Raw genomic sequence first — 16,037 nt, 5'->3', positions numbered from 1 at the left:
TGCGGAACAGATTACACTTCAAAATGGTGGTATTTAATATTTCATGCCATGTACTGGGAAGCGGGAAAAAAAAATTCCAAATGCAGTGAAATTGGCAAAAAAAAAACACATTTGTGCTGTATTCTTGTGGGCTTGGATTTTACGGATTTCACTGTACGCCCCATATGACAGGTCTACTTTATTCTTTGGGTCAGTACGATTACGGGGATAACAAATTTATATAGGTTTTATAATGTTTTCATACATTTAAAAAAATTAAGACCTCCTGTACAAAATTTTTTGGGGGGATTTTGCCATCTTCTGGCGCTAATAACTTTTTTATACTTTGGTGTATGGAGCTGTGGGTGGTGCTATTTTTTGATGACATTTACAATATTATTTTAAGGACTGTACAACCTTTTGATCACTTTTTATAGAATTTTTATATATTTTTTTTTTAAATGGCAAAAAAGTGCCATTTTCAACTTTGGGCGCGATTTTCCATTACGGGGTTAAACGCAGTGAAAAACCGTTATCATATTTTGATAGATCGGGCATTTTCGGACGCGGCGATACCTAATGTGTTTATGATTTTTACTGTTTATTTATATCTATATCAGTTCTAGGGAAAGGGGGGGTGATTTGAATTTTTAGGTTTTATTATTTTTTTTACTTTTACCATTTTTTCAGACTCCCTAGGGTAACCATGGCAACGGATCGCCGCTCCCCGATGACGTCACGGGGAGCGACGGTCCTCAGAAAGATGGCAGCGCCCTTTGCCGCCGGCGATCAGCAGGAAGACACCCGCAATCGGCGCCGGCACTGACCGCGGGTGATACCGGTAAGCCTTTGCCGCAATATACAGCAAAGACTTACCGGCTATAGAGAGGGCTCGGCCCGCGAGCCCTCTCCATGCACCGGGACCCGGTATGTGACGTACTATTACGTCACATGTCGGTAAGGAGTTAAAGTGTCAGATATGAGTCAATAGAATCTTCTGAAGCTAAACAAAATTGTAGCCAAAACCTATCCCTTGATAATACAAGCACAATGTTAGAATCATCAAGTGCCTGAGTGATCTTTATTGCGTATGCATCATTGGCGATTAAAAATTTTTTATGGGCAAACACCTTTAATTGGGCAAATCTCCTCTCCTGTTATATTACAATACAATGTAGACGCCATGTGTGAATGTGCTCTGATGATTGGACTTTATTTTCTTCCCATGTAGTAAAAAAATGGTACCTGAAATTAATCAATGAGATTATATTAGGTCTCACCTGTAGAGGATTGTTCGGGTTGAATTCAATCCCAGTAACCAAATCCCTATGACTCCACAATACATGTATGCATTCCTCTGTGACCGTGCTAAAAACTTTGATTGAATCTCCCGAGACACAGAGAAGATACCTGATTAATGAAAAAGATAAGCAAGACACTCTAAAGTTAAAAATATAAATCTTAAAAAAAAAAAAAAATTGAGATGTGTAAGAACGAAATGCAAGGGAAGTGTACTTTGTTAATCCTAAATTTTCACCTACATAAATAAAACCATTTAAAACCTGACAGTGTGGGCTCCGTGAGCAATAATACAGGTACGGAGCTGGTGTGAAAGTGCCTATCAATTATATCTGAAAATCTAACATTTTCTAAAAAATTTTCAGGATTTATGGTGAAACCCAAGTAGCATACTTGAATTATAAACACAGAGATACCAAATTTGTATGAATTTTTTTAAATGCCCTACATTTCAATAATTGTGAAATTGGCCTAATAAACCAATACCAGTATACCAACACCTTTGAGATCTGTTTCTTTCATAGCCCAGCATGGTGTCATTGGTTCCATAAAGTCATAAAAGGTGAAGTGTTTCATCATGAAGTTAAGATCTTTCCACCTCAGAATGCCTCCTACGCTGTGATTGATATCATGCACCAGACTTCAGGAGATCTGGTTAGTGACTTCTCTTGATAGAGTACCACCAATTACAGTGATGGAGTGTTTTGAGGTAGGGCGGGAGAGCTTAAAGAGAACCCGTCATGCAAAATAACCCCCCTAAACTAAATATATTTTCATAAACTGCCATTAGAGAGCATTGCCTCTATCCCTTTATTGTCCCTCTACATGCCTGTAAACCTAAGCAATGAGGTCCTAAAGCTGTATGCAAATGACCTGTGAAATGTCCAATGAAGCATTAGCATATTCAAGCTGTCCACTCTATTCATGAGTGGGAGGCACAGCCACACCCCCATGTATAATGATGTTCTTCCTGGTGCTGGTGGCCACGCCCCCTGCAGCCTGTGTGTGCATGTGTGTGTGTTTAGGAGAGATACAGCAGCTCCATGCAGCCATGTTACAGCAGAACATGTCAGATTCATGTGTAGCTGATGTCTGTGTCTCTCACCTGTATATTAGGAGGATGCAGCATCTCAGCAGATACTAGCCATGCTTTACTATACATTACACACAGACATGAGCAGGGGGAGGAGAGGGGATGGGTAACAGGGGTGACATCACTGCCTCTGACCATGTGACCAGCCTCATTTATTTGATAAAAAATAGATGATTTTACAATGATTAATGTATGAAATAACTAGATAAAGGCTGGGATGGGATCCTTGTGAGCTGCTCCAACAGGTAGTAGTGACAGGACAAGTGACACAGACCTGATGACAGGTGTCCTTTAATGTCAGACTTAAAGGGGTATTCTCATCTGGGCACTTACATTCAGTTTCATTAATCTGCCATATATAAACATTTCTTCAATTGGATGTTATTAAAAAAAAAAATGTTGCTGTGTGAAGATAATTTCTCATAAATATAACCATGTTGTCCCTTAGAAACGAGATGGCTTCCTCGGATATGGCCACGTCTGATAGATTGAGTGCACAAAGAAACAAAAGGTTATTGTATATAAAATGTCCGGGAGTTATTGCATGTCCTACAGCTGCCCTGTGGTAATGATTGCTGAATCCTGGTGGTTTGGCAGGACCTTATAGCGCAAGTCTGGCCACCGCTGCCAGAGTATGACGTGGTCGTATCCGGGGAAGCTATCTCGTTTCTAAGGGACAGAATAACTACATTTATGAGAAATTATCTTCACACAGGAACATTTTTTTAATAACATCCAATTGAAGAAATTTTTACATATGGCAAATGAATTTAATTAAATGTAAATGCCCAGATGGGAATACCCCTTTAAACTCTCCACCTCCTTATACAACCATTTCACTTCAAAGTTGATTTTTTTTGGATGATGCCACCACACTGGTTAATGAAGAATACATTAGAGATCTTGGTGTTAAGCTGCCATATATATTGTTAAAGAAAACCTACCATTTGATGTTAGTAGTATAAACTAAACATACCATGAGAATGCTGTAGCTACACTGATGCAGGATCATATCTTGGTTAATCCCTGAGTGGTTTTGCTGATAAAACAGAGATAACATTATGATAATTAAGCTTTCTGCTCCTTTCTGGCTCCTTCTGCACTTGTCTAGCACATGACTGCAGGAGAGAATAACATCTGGCTTGTGCCTGGAGGCAGAATAATCAATTGCTGCACCATCCCCCAGCTGCTGTGTATGAGTGATCCAGGTTGATTAGTGCTTAACTAGTCATGCTTTACATAGCAGCCATTTTAGCTCCAAGCTCCTGTGTAATGTGTAAGGTATAAGACAGTCTGTCCCAGCTTTCCCAAGGTCCTGAATAGTATAATTGTTTTTTCAGCAAAACCACACAGCACAGGGCTTAACCAAAATATGATCCTGCATCAGTGTAGCTACAGAAGTCTCAAAATATGTTTAGTTCATAATGCATCAAATCAAATGGTAGGTTTCCTTTAAAGGGAACCTACCACCACATATCTACCTATAAAAGAGGTAGATGAGGTGGTAGGTGGACCTATAGGACTTGAGGAAAGCCCTTTTAAGGGCTAATCCTCACGTCCCTGCAATCTTTAGCAAACTTTTATACAGCATATATGTAAGTTTCCGTACGCAGCTACTGGGGCGTGGAGCGGTAGCCTTTTTGTTCCGCCTACCAAAATCTTTGGCGCGCAGCTCGTCATAGCTGCCCGCCCTCGACCGATGATTCTTCCATCTGCGCGTGCGCAGAACAGCGGGCCCTTGGCTGCGCGGTTATTGATCCGAACCCGGAGCCACTGCGCATGTGCAGACGGCAGGATCATCGGACGGGGGTGCGCGGCTACACGAAGCTGCGCACCGAAGATTTTGGTAGGCAAACAAAAAGGATACCGGGGCGTGGAGCAGCCGGAAATTTACATATATACTGAATAAAAGTTTGCTAAAGATAGCAGGGACTTGAGGATTCTCGTCCTCACGTCCTATAGGTCCACCTACCGCCCTATCTACCTTTATAGGGAGATATGTGGTGGTAGGTTCCCTTTAAGCTTCAGGGCGCGTTCACACGTTCGCTAACGCCGTGTTCATAACGCGCCACTAGCGCACAGGGGGCGGAATTTGGGGCGATCGCATATGCGTTTCCAGAGAAACGCATGCAATCGGGTTATCGCATGCGTTTCCAGGGAAACGCATATGCGATCGATCCGACCCCGCCCACTGAACGCGACGATAGCGGAACGCGTGAACGCGCCCTCACAAGCATGGCCCCCCTTTTCATTTGTTCCAGTTCACTGTAGGTTTATTTTTGTATAAACATTTTTTGCACAGTGGCTTACTCTCATGAATTCAAACGTTCATTAACATTTTGAAAATGCAACCCCGTGGGTAAAGTTTAGAAGAACATAACTCTAAAACCACGTACTGAGCAGAAAAGATTAAAAAAAACATGGTTTGCTATGTACTGTGAAAAAGCGCCCTCCGGTGACAGGTTCCCTTCAAAAAGAAACACTCACCAGGCCCTGCAATGCCATCCTGGTGCTAGAAGGGGTTAAACAGTAATATAATTAGGCAAATCTTATTTAAATGTCACAAATGAATGAAATTTTATCCTTCTTTAGAAATGTGGATCTTATACAAAAAAACTGACCAAAGAATAAATTCTAACTAATTTTTCCTCTATTTTTCAGAAAATCCACAATGTGTTACTACACCATAGACCTCAGACCGCATAACATATTGACATTTACTCACTTGCTGTCCGCGGAGACAAGAGGCCTCCGGTAATTTAACCGACTGCCTCCACACTGAACCACGCGAATCTCGGGATCCATCACAATTTTGCTGCTAGAGCACTAACTTCACAGAAACCGCACGTGCTAAAGAAGGAAGGGCGGAAACCTTGTGATGTAGGCACTACATAACATAGGAAGTAGTAAGCACTATTTTTGTGCGCTCCGGCGGCCATCTTTTGTTCTGGCAACTTTTGCGACAGCAGACTGTATGTAATTAACGGCAACATTATTAACGTTGATCATTTTTTTTTTCATTAATTTCCACTAAAGAACATATTTATAAGAGATTTGCAGGCTGAATGCATTAAGGAAAAGGCCATAGTAATTTGATATGTCGACTAATGTATCGCAACTGTTGTGAAAGTGGGAAAAAAATATGCTGCTCCATCGCCACATTGTGCCCCCCCCCCCTTATTATAGTGCCCCCTCCCAATAGTGTGGCAGTTACCCCCCCCTAATTGCTTGATGAAATAGGGACATTCACTATACATTACCAACTTTGCTTACACTTTAAGACTTGGTAAAATTAAATGATCATAACAACCCCTTGTTTCTATTTGATTCTTTTTATTATTACATTATTATGCAAAATAACTGTTCTAGACTAGAGAATACGGTGAAAGGAGGTATGATTTAATGTATAAATGGAAAGGTCGCTTGTAACGTGGAAAAAAACTCGGGAGAAATAAATCCTAGTAACTCCAGATATGGCCACTGGGGGCAATATAACCTAACAGCATGTTGTTGTCGTTGTTTTCTGTTCGTTTGGTTTTTTTTTGTACGCGCAACGTGGCAGTTTGCTTTCTATCTCTCATGTGTTTGTTTTTCTTTGCACACAAAGCGCTTTAAAAATAATTTCTATAAAAGCATATGAGATACTATAGAATTCGAAATTGTTCCTGCAATCTCTGCTGGTAACCCGGAAGTAAATCGGCGCCCCTCCTGTGCGATGTGCGATGCTAGGAACCACGCTGTGAACGTAACTGAAGTAGTTTAGAAAAGAAGTAATAATCTAGTGCTTTGTGTGTTTTGTCTTAAATCTAGAAGATTTAATCTAATCTTAGAATTCATTGGAATGAATATAATTGAATTTTATTAGCCCGGTCTCCCTAAGGTTGCAAACATGTCAGAATTGTATACTAGAGAGAATGAGAACACCTTGAGTTGGACAGTCAAACAGAAAGAGGAATTTATTGTTAAGGTGAGCTTTACAAATCTTCTCTTTATAATGTGGAGTCTTGGGATGAGTGATGTCTGGAGCCTTTTGAAAAGTCTGGTCCCGTTGTAATTTTTTTGCTCTTAAAGGAAACCTACCACTACTCGCATGATGAAATCATGCTAGCAGACCACCCAGTAGGGTATTTAATACTGATGCTGGCACATTCTTTAGTTAGGCACCGCGATCTTTAGTTTCGCTTGGTGACGTCACTACTCTCGACACCTGAATGAGGACGGGTGCACTGAAGGAGGGTTGAATATTTAAACATCGAAAGTCATCGCCCTTCCGAAGATGACGTAGGGGTAGCACTCTTACATATGTATGTTAATCATTTTTATTTTTTTTTTATGCAACACTATAGATCGCCGTGCCTAACTAAAGTATGTGCCGTTATCAGTGTTAAATAGCCTACCGGGTGGAATGCTCCCATGATTTCATCATGCGAGCAGTGGTAGGTTTCCTTTAAATGTGAATTTGTCATCTCGCAGACTAAAGGACTTTCATCTGCTGTTTGACACACACACTACACTATACAAGCACATACACTAATTAACCCTTACAGGACTTTTCGTTGCTGTTTTTTACTGTCCTCATTACAAAAGTGATCCCTTTTTAATTTTGACATTTACCTTATATACTTGAGTATAAGCCTAGTTTTTCAGCACAAAAAATGTGCTGAAAAAACCCAAACTCTGCTTATACTCGAGTCAAAAAAATAAATATATCTAAACTCACCTTTCCGGTGACCCCTGTATATCTTCTGTGCGATCTGTCTGGCAGCGGCGGCAGGCTATATACACTGGGGCGGGGTCTGGCAGGCTATATCCACTGGGGCGGGGGCTGGCAGGCTATATCCACTGGGGCGGGGGCTGGCAGGCTATATCCACTGGGGCGGGGGCTGGCAGGCTATATCCACTGGGGCGGGGGCTGGCAGGCTATATCCACTGGGGCGGGGGCTGGCAGGCTATATCCACTGGGGCGGGGGCTGGCAGGCTATATCCACTGGGGCGGGGGCTGGCTGGCTATATACACTGGGGCGGGGGCTGGCTGGCTATATACTCGGGAGAGTGTGACCAATGCATTTTCCACCCTCGGCTTATACTCAAGTCAATAGGTTTTCCCAGTATTTTGTGGTAAAATTAGGGGCCTCGGCTTATACTCGGGTCGGCTTATACTCGAGTATATACGGTATTGGTGAGGACTTGTTACCTGTGGGGCAAATTGTACTTTATACTGGCACCAATTAATATTCCAGGCAATGTACTGGGCCATGGAAACAAAAAGTATAATTATGTTCTAAACAGTCAATTACTTGGTTAAACTGGAGCTGAAAAGGACTTGGTGGATGGTAATTTTAATTTTAGAGCCAGGCGGCTGCCAAAGCAAATAAAATTATGGGATGTATCAGGAGAGGAATAGATTCTCATGATAAAGACATAGTTTTGCCCTTATACAAATCCCTGGTCAGACCACACATGGAATATTGTGTACAGTTTTGGGCACCAGTGTATAAAAAGGATATAGTAGAGCTGGCTGGATCAGGTGCAGAGGAGAGCAACCAAGATTATTAGGGGGACTAGAATACAATGACAGATTACAAAATTTGGGATTATCCAGTTGAGTAAAAAGACGACTGAAGGGAGACCTCATTACAATGTACAAATACCTGAACGGACAGTACAAGGATCTCTCCAGATCTTTTTATACCTAGGCCTGTGACCAGGACAAGGGGGCATCCTCTACGCCTAGAGGAGAGGCGATTCTACCATCAACATAGACAAAGGTTCTTTACTGTAAGAGCAGTGAGACTATGGAACTCTCTGCCGCAGGAGGTTGTTATGGCGGACTCTATGTACATGTTCAAGAGAGGCCTGGATGACTTTCTGGAGAGATAAAATATCATGGGTTATGAGGATAAAACATTTATTTAATTCTTAAAGGATGGACTTGCGTTTTTTTCCAGCCTTATATACTATGATACTTTGAAAAGCTGGAAGAAAATTCCGAGCGTAGTGAAATTGACAAAAAACACATTTGCTGCGCTTCCTTGTGGGCTTTGCTTTGACAGCATTCTTTCTGCGCTCCAACTGATGCTTCCTATTTATTCTTTGGATAGATAAGATCACAAGGACCATATATAGGTTTTCTAAAGCTTTACATTTTTAAAATATGAAAATCTTTTTTACAAAAAAATAGTTTTCTAAATTCTGAGGCCTATTTCTTTTTCACACTATGGTGTACAGACTTGTGCAAGGTGTAATTTTTTGCGCTACATGCTGGCGTTTTAATCTATATCAATTTGGAATCATTTTTTATTTGGATATAATAATGGTTAGAAAAAATGGTGCATATTGTGATAGAATTTTTTTTTTTTACACTTATTTCATAGCCTCTAAGGTACTTTAACCCTACACGGTCTGATTTTGAGGCTGTTAGAGATCATTATACGTGGCAATCCTACGAGTCTCTGAGACTGTAGGCTGCCATGGCAACCAATCGCCACCCTCGATGATATCGGGGAAGGGGGGGTGCGATTGGCCATTTAAGAGGGTGGTGCCGTCGGCATCGATGTTGCTCCCTGATGACGCAGCACTTAACAATCTGTCTCAACGACAGCCTCAGGTTTTTGTTGCACATTGTATGAGATGATCTTTAAAATCACCATATACTGCCATACTGTAGTATTACCGTATAGTGTAGGGCCAATGAGACAACCAAGTGTAAAAGTACCCTACCCTAGGGGTTGAAAAAAGTAAGAATAATATAACAAAAATTCTTATTGCCCCCCTTTCCCTAGAACAGATATAAAAATAAATAGTAAAAATTATAAACATGTTAGGTATCGCCGCTTCCCAAAATGTTTGATCTATCAAAATATAATGGTCATTCCTGGCATTAAACCCGTTATGGAAAATTTCTCAAGAGTCCAAATCGCCACTCCATTTTGTAACCTATATAATATTTAATAAAATGTGGAAAATGGTAGCAAAGAAAACATCACCTCAGCCCACAGAAAATAACCTCTCGTACACCAAAATATAAAAAAGTTGTTAGCATAAGGAGATGGCGAAATGAAGATTTTTTTTTTTTTTTTTTGTACAGAAGGTTTTACATTTAAAAATGTGTTATCCTCTCAATGACTCGTAACGTATTACTACATTACGCGTACGCTGCTGGTCTTTGGAGAGGGCTCACGGGCTGAGCCCTCTCTGTAGCCGGTGAGTGTTTGGTGCATATTGCTTAGGTGGGCGCTCCCCATTACATCATCGGGGAGTGGTGATCCGTAGCCATGACGGCCTTGGGTCATATAAAGACCTGAAGGTGTCTCGTTTTACACATTGTAATAGATGATGTGGAAAATACCCATATACTGCCATACTGTAGTATGGCATAATATGGTAGGATCAATCAGACGACCTTGGGGGTCTGAAAAATAGTTAAAAATGTAAAAAAAAAAAATCAATTAAAAAAAATTACAAATCTACCCCATTTTTGTAGGTCTGATATAAATAAACAGTAAAAATCATAAACATGTTAATTATCGCCGCGTCCCAAAATGGATGATCTATCAAAATATTATAGTTATTCCCAGCGTTTAACCACGTAACGGAAAATAGCGCCAAAAATTTTTAAAAAATCCACTTTTTTGCCATTTTGAAAAATATAATTATTCAAAAAGCATTGAAACATCATCAAAAGTTGCAAAAAATGAAAATACACGCAGCTCTCTCCACTGAATGTATGAAAGTTATTAGTGCATGGCAAAATTATTATATATTTTTTTTTTTTGTGTGTGTACAGGAGGTTTTAATTTTTGTAAATGTATGAAAACATTATGAAACTTATATAAATTTGGTATTCCCATGATCATAACGACCCACAGAACAAAGTAAACATGTAATTTGGGGGGCAAAGTGAAAGCCGTAAAATCCAAGCCCACAAGTAAAAGGCGAAAATGCATTTTTTTTCACAATTTCACTGTGTTGGGAATTTGGAAATACATGGAAAAATAAGGTGGTGAGTAAAAAAAAGTAAAAACTCAAAAAGAGCCTGGTCGTTAAATGGTCAAAGGACCTCTAATATCAGATTACTGATGCGTCCTCACAGGCATGCAGGCAGCTGTGTCAAACTTATTTTCACAGGGGCCACATCAGCCTTATGGTTGCTTTAAAAGGGACAAATGTCATTTTAGTAGTGTAAAAACGTAGATACTTCTTAAGTGAGATTTTTATGAGTTAAAGAAATACAGCATTTCAAAACAAAATATAAATAGAGAAATTTGTGTTCAAGTGTCAAAGTATCACTGCCTGAGAAAAAGAACACTTAAAATAGGATATCGCCGATGCACAGAATCATGTTTATGTGTGCATCGTGCCGGTTTGTTTACAAGTGTGCACAGGGAGCTTCCTGCCAGTCGGAAGCTCCCATCTGACACCATCTCCCAGCGCTTACAAGAGAGAGAGGGACAGATGGGAGAAGCCGACCACCTTGCCGTCCGGAAGCTCAGTGTACGAAGGCTTCTGTGCCCCTCTAAACAAACAAGGGCACGGATCAAATGGACCGTGGCGTGGAACATCAGCGGTGCTGGAGAAGGTAAGTACAGGTTTATTATTTTTAAATAGCCCGCCCCAGCCCAGCCATAAGTAACTTTTTATACCCGGATAACCCTTTTAAAATTAAGGTTTAGACTTGCCTATTTTGTTTTCTGACCATCTCTCACAGGGGTAGCCCCGGTAGCCATCTCTCACAGGGGTAAAATGGGAAAAATAACGCCTCCTTGGTCGAAACAGTGCTGTCTACAGTTGGGAATCTGTTCCTCCTGGAATAGATATGCTGGTTTGGCTTAATCCAACAACATTCTAGTAGGTCATGCTTGGTGTTAAGGGGGCTCCCTATCAAGATAGAAAAATGAGGCATTGTATTTGCAAATTTCCCAGAATTCCCTAGGGGAGCATAGTATCATAGTACATAATGCTGGAAAAAGACACAAGTATATCAAGTCCAACCTTTAAGAATTAAATGTTTTATCCCCATCAATGGCTTAAAGTCTTCACACGCCTGAGGCAGCCTTAATTGGCAAACTCTCCAGAAGGAGAACTCTTACTTCCAGTCTGACCCCAGTCAAAAGCCTCTCACTCAGCCAAACCAGTTCCCTAAACTGTGCTGAGGAGACCCAACCAGTTCGAAACAGTGCTGTCTACAGTTGGTGATCTGTTCCTTCTGGAATAGATATACTGGTTTGGTATCATGTTATTAGACGTCTTGTAGGTCATGCTTGGTGTTAAATGAAACCTACCACTTCGGATAGGGCTTCTAAGCAGCAAATGCCGTGCACCAGCTCAGGGTGAGCTGGTGCCGGCGCTTATCTACATTATGTTTTTAAATAGTTTTAAAGCATTAAAACGCTTTATTAATCTTTATATGTGGAGTAGCTTCCCCGCACCATGGTCCGCGCTCGGCGCACCCCTGAATAGGAAGTGCACGCGCGCATGGTGCGCCGAGCCCGGACCACGGTGCGGGGAAGCTACTTCGGATATAAAGACTAAAAAAGCGTTTAAATGCTTTAAAACCATTTAAAAACATAACGAAGATAAGCGCCTGCACCAGCTCACCCTGAGGTGGTGCACGGCATTTGCTGCTTAGAAGCCCTACCCGAAGTGGTAGGTATCCTTTAAGAGGGCTGCCTTTCAAGGTAGCCAAAGGAGGCATTTTTTAAAATTTTTCACATTGGAAAATGTATTTGCTTAATTCCCTGTAACTACACTGATGCAGAAGCATATCTTGTTTAATTTCTGAACTGAGTAGTTTTGCTAAACAAAAATTATAATCAGTCTGTTGCTCCTGTGGGTGCCTGGGTGTTTCTCCTCACCGTAATTATGCACAGCTTCAGCCTTGTCCTGCCCAGCATAAGCTGTGAATAGGTCATCACTGTGTTGGCCATGAAAGGCAGAAGTAATAAATCGAAGAACCATCGATGCCATGAGTGTTTGAGGTGTGTATGAGTCATCCAACTCGGGTTGATTAGTCCTGTCTGAACAGGTCAGCTCCATGTAATGTGTTGATTAAAGCAGCCTGCATGCAAACCAGCTTTCCCAAGATCCTGAATCTTATACAGGCAGTCCCCGGGTTACATACAAGATAGGGTCTGTAGGTTTGTTCTTAAGTTGAGTTTGTATGTAAGTCGGAACTGTATATTTTATCATTGTAATTCCAGCCAGAATTTTTTTGGTCTCTGTGACAATTGGATTTTAAAAATGTTGGGTTGTCATAAGAATCAATATTAACAATAAAGCTTCATTACAGACACCTGTGATAACTGTTATAGATGTTTATTGTAGCCTAGGACTAAAGTACAGTAAATTACCAATATCCAGAGGTCTGTTTGTAACTAGGGGTCGTTCTTAAGTAGGGGACCACCTGTAATTGTTTTTCGAGCAAAACCACTCAGTTCAGAATATGTTCTGCATCTGTGTAGCTACAGTATTTTCATGATAAGTTTGGTTTACAATGCATAAAAAGGCTCAGTCTCCGTTTTTTTATTTATTTTTTTTTTTTTTGTAATCTGGCATGTGTCGCTTTATTTAGTTTGACCACTTTACCAAAATGATTTTGAGATTATTTTTTTTTTCATGACACATTGTACTTCATGTTAATGATAAAGTTTATTTAAAGTATATATAATATATGTATATACATACAATATATACACGGTCCCCTACTTAAGGACACCTGACTTGCAGACGACCCATAGTTAAAAACTGACCCCTCTGGCCACTGTGACCTCTGGTAAAGCTCTCTGGATTCTATAACTATAGTCCCAGACTGTAATGATCAGCTGTAAGGTGTCTGTAATGAAGCTTTATTGATAATCCTTGGTCCCATTACAGCAAAAAACTTTGAAACTCCACTTTTCGCTGGGGCAAAAAAAAATTATCTAGAACTACAATTGTAAAATACACAGTTTTGACTTGCATGCAAATTCAACTTAAGAACAAACCTCCGGACCCTATCTTGTACGTAACCCGGGGACTAAAAATAATATATATATCTCTTTCCGAGGATCGTTGCTCTACGTCATCGGGGAGCGGCGATCCGTCGCCATGGTAGCCTCGGGTCTCAAGCTACTTCGGGTTAACCCATTCATTACAATGTGCTGTCAGCACATTGTAATGTATGAGGAGTAAAATCCCCATATACTGCCATACTGTAGTATGATATGATGGGATCGTACAGACACCCTAGGGTTAAAGTACCCTAGGGCGTCTGAAAAATAGTAAAAATAAAAAAAAGTTTTAAAAAAATTATAATAAAAAAACCTAAAAGTTCAAATCACCCCCCTTTTCCTAGAACTAATATAAATATAAATGAACGGTAAAAATCATAAACACATTAGGTATCCCCACGTCCGAAAATGCCCGATCTATCAAAATATGATAATGGTTTTTCACTGCGTTCAACCCTGTAACGGAAAATTGTGCCCAAAGTTGAAAATGGCACTTTTTTGCCATTTAAAAAAAAAAAAAAATTCTGTAAAAAGTGATCAAAAGGTCGTACAGTCCTAAAAATAACATTGTAAACGTCATCAAAAAACGGCAACACCCACAGCTCCATACACCAAAGTATAAAAAAGTTATTAGCGCCAGAAGATGGCAAAATCCCCCCAAAAAATTTTGCACAGGAGGATTTAATTTTTTTAAATGTATGAAAACATTATAAAACCTATATAAATTTGTTATCCCCGTAATCGTACCGACCCAAAGAATAAAGTACGCGTTTCATTTGGGGCGTACAGTGAAATCCGTAAAATCCAAGCCCACAAGAATACAGCACAAATGCGTTTTTTTTACCATTTTCACTGCATTTGGAATTTTTTCCCGCTTCCCAGTACACGGCATGGAATATTAAATGCCACCATTTTGAAGTGTAATTTGTTATGCAGAAAATAAGCCATCACACAGCTCTGTACATGGAAAAATAAAAAAGTTACAGATTTTTGAATGTGGGGAGTGAAAAATGAAAACGCAAAAACGAAAAAGGGCTGCGGTATAGTAATTAAAACAAGATGGAGTTGAAATTTCGAATGCTCTAATTTTGTAGGTAATATGTTCATTAAGCCCTAAATGTACACATTTCCAAAAGAGAAAACCCATCTTAAAAATTGTAATGTTTTTCTTCCCCAGTACAGAGACACCCCCTGTCACATGTTTTATGTTACTTATTTTCCCTATAGCCTAATAAACATGTTGTCTTTATTCTAGGGTTAATACCATTACAGAGGTGGCATACTTGGATATTTTTTTCCTCACATTTTACTAAATTTGCTAAATAATTTTTTTTTCCCACATTAGGTTTTATCATATTTGCATCACTGTCTTCCAAGTGGTATTTGTCTACAGAGCTGGTTGATGGCTTGATTTTTGCGGGACATGTTGTGCTTTGCCCCAGTATCATTCTGGAGTACCGTATATACTTGAGTAAAAAAAAAAAAAGAAAAATCAGTACTCACTTTTCCGACGCCCCAGGTCTGAAGGTCCTCTTCTAGCTCTGGCGGCAGGTCCACGACCGCTCACTGCCATCATAGAGCTGGGAACGACAGGCCCTGCATAATGGCAGCGCAAAAACTGTAAAAACAGTAAGACGCTTCTTACTATAGGATGCACCCCAGATTTAGGCTTCCAAAAAAAGTAAAAATATATTTTACACCAATTGGTCGCACTAAAGCACAGCGCACATAGACATACATTTAAACACTCGGCTCTGCATCATCTTTCCACATACACACTCAGCACTGTATCATCCATCCACATGCACACTCACTCAGCCCACCTATGCACACTCACTCAGCCCACCTATGCACACTCACTCAGCCCACCTATGCACACTCACTCAGCCCACCTATGCACACTCACACACGCACGCACACAGAACCACACACATACTTCCCCCAATCCTCTTCTTCTCACCCTGTCCCAGCGCAGTATGACAGTATGAGACCTGCGGTGATATAAGAAGCATGTGATCAGTCACATGATTCTGACATCACCGCAGGTCCTGTACCAGTTGGACATCGGGGAGAGGTGAGAACAGTACGGAGGCTCTTCTCTGGGAGATCGGGTGCAGTTCTGTATCTGGGCAGCACCCGATCTCCCTTACAGAGGTCAGGAGGGTCTGGCAGTGCTGGATCCTCCTGACCTCCTGACTATAAGACGCAGGCACTTTTTAGCAAGATTTTTTCTTGCTAAAAAGTGCGTCTTATAGTCCAGAAAATACGGTATGTCAGCAAGCAGCTGATGTCAGTGTGTGTGCCACGGACCTGCCACCAACAGAAAGCAAGAAGAGGACCCGCCTGGGGCATTGAAAAGGTGAGTACAGAGTTAATTTTTTATTTTTTTTATTGTGCTGGGCATATCCTTGAAGGTCTCCAGGCTGACTTCTATACCGGTGGGAAGCAGCAGCCAGTCTGACTACTATACTGGTGATATGAATATGAAGGAAAAATGTAACACAGCGCAGGCAATAAATAAAATCTAGTGAAGTGATTAGTTGATGCGGTTGATCCTGTTAAGGAGAGAGCATGCCATCACAATGCGGCTGCAGATAACCTGATACCCTAAAATGGCAGATAACGGATAGGTATATTCAGTGGGGAGGCAAAAAACTAGGTCTGTACTGTGCTGCTTT

The 16,037-nt window shown here is 40.7% G+C and overlaps 2 protein-coding genes across 5 annotated transcripts in view; one reads left to right on the top strand and one right to left on the bottom strand.

Moving 5' to 3' along the window:
- The window catches only part of WDR75 (WD repeat domain 75), a 219,199-nt gene extending 213,905 nt beyond the window's left edge, over positions 1-5,294 (bottom strand). Inside the window, exons 1-2 of one of the 2 annotated variants that reach the window (XM_072120944.1) lie at positions 5,097-5,294; positions 1,260-1,389 (exon numbers count right to left, since the gene is read on the bottom strand). In XM_072120944.1, the coding sequence (XP_071977045.1) occupies positions 1,260-1,389; positions 5,097-5,176 (210 nt within the window). In that variant the 5' untranslated portion in view covers positions 5,177-5,294. The remainder of the gene's footprint in view (positions 1-1,259; positions 1,390-5,096) is intronic. The other variant, XM_072120943.1, reaches the window with a different exon arrangement.
- Positions 5,295-5,910: 616 nt separating this feature from the next.
- The window catches only part of ASNSD1 (asparagine synthetase domain containing 1), an 86,733-nt gene continuing 76,606 nt past the window's right edge, over positions 5,911-16,037 (top strand). The window contains exons 1-2 of one of the 3 annotated variants that reach the window (XM_072120953.1): positions 5,911-6,141; positions 6,237-6,338. The gene's annotated coding sequence lies outside the window, so the exon portion shown is untranslated. Of the gene's footprint in view, positions 6,339-16,037 lie in introns of all 3 variants that reach the window. The other 2 variants (XM_072120954.1, XM_072120952.1) reach the window with 2 other exon arrangements.

This window comes from Engystomops pustulosus, chromosome 8 (assembly GCF_040894005.1).
Source record: "Engystomops pustulosus chromosome 8, aEngPut4.maternal, whole genome shotgun sequence".
Classification (NCBI taxonomy): domain Eukaryota; kingdom Metazoa; phylum Chordata; class Amphibia; order Anura; family Leptodactylidae; genus Engystomops; species Engystomops pustulosus.
Note: the sequence above shows the minus strand (reverse complement) of the source record. Positions and strands in the feature narration are given on the sequence as shown.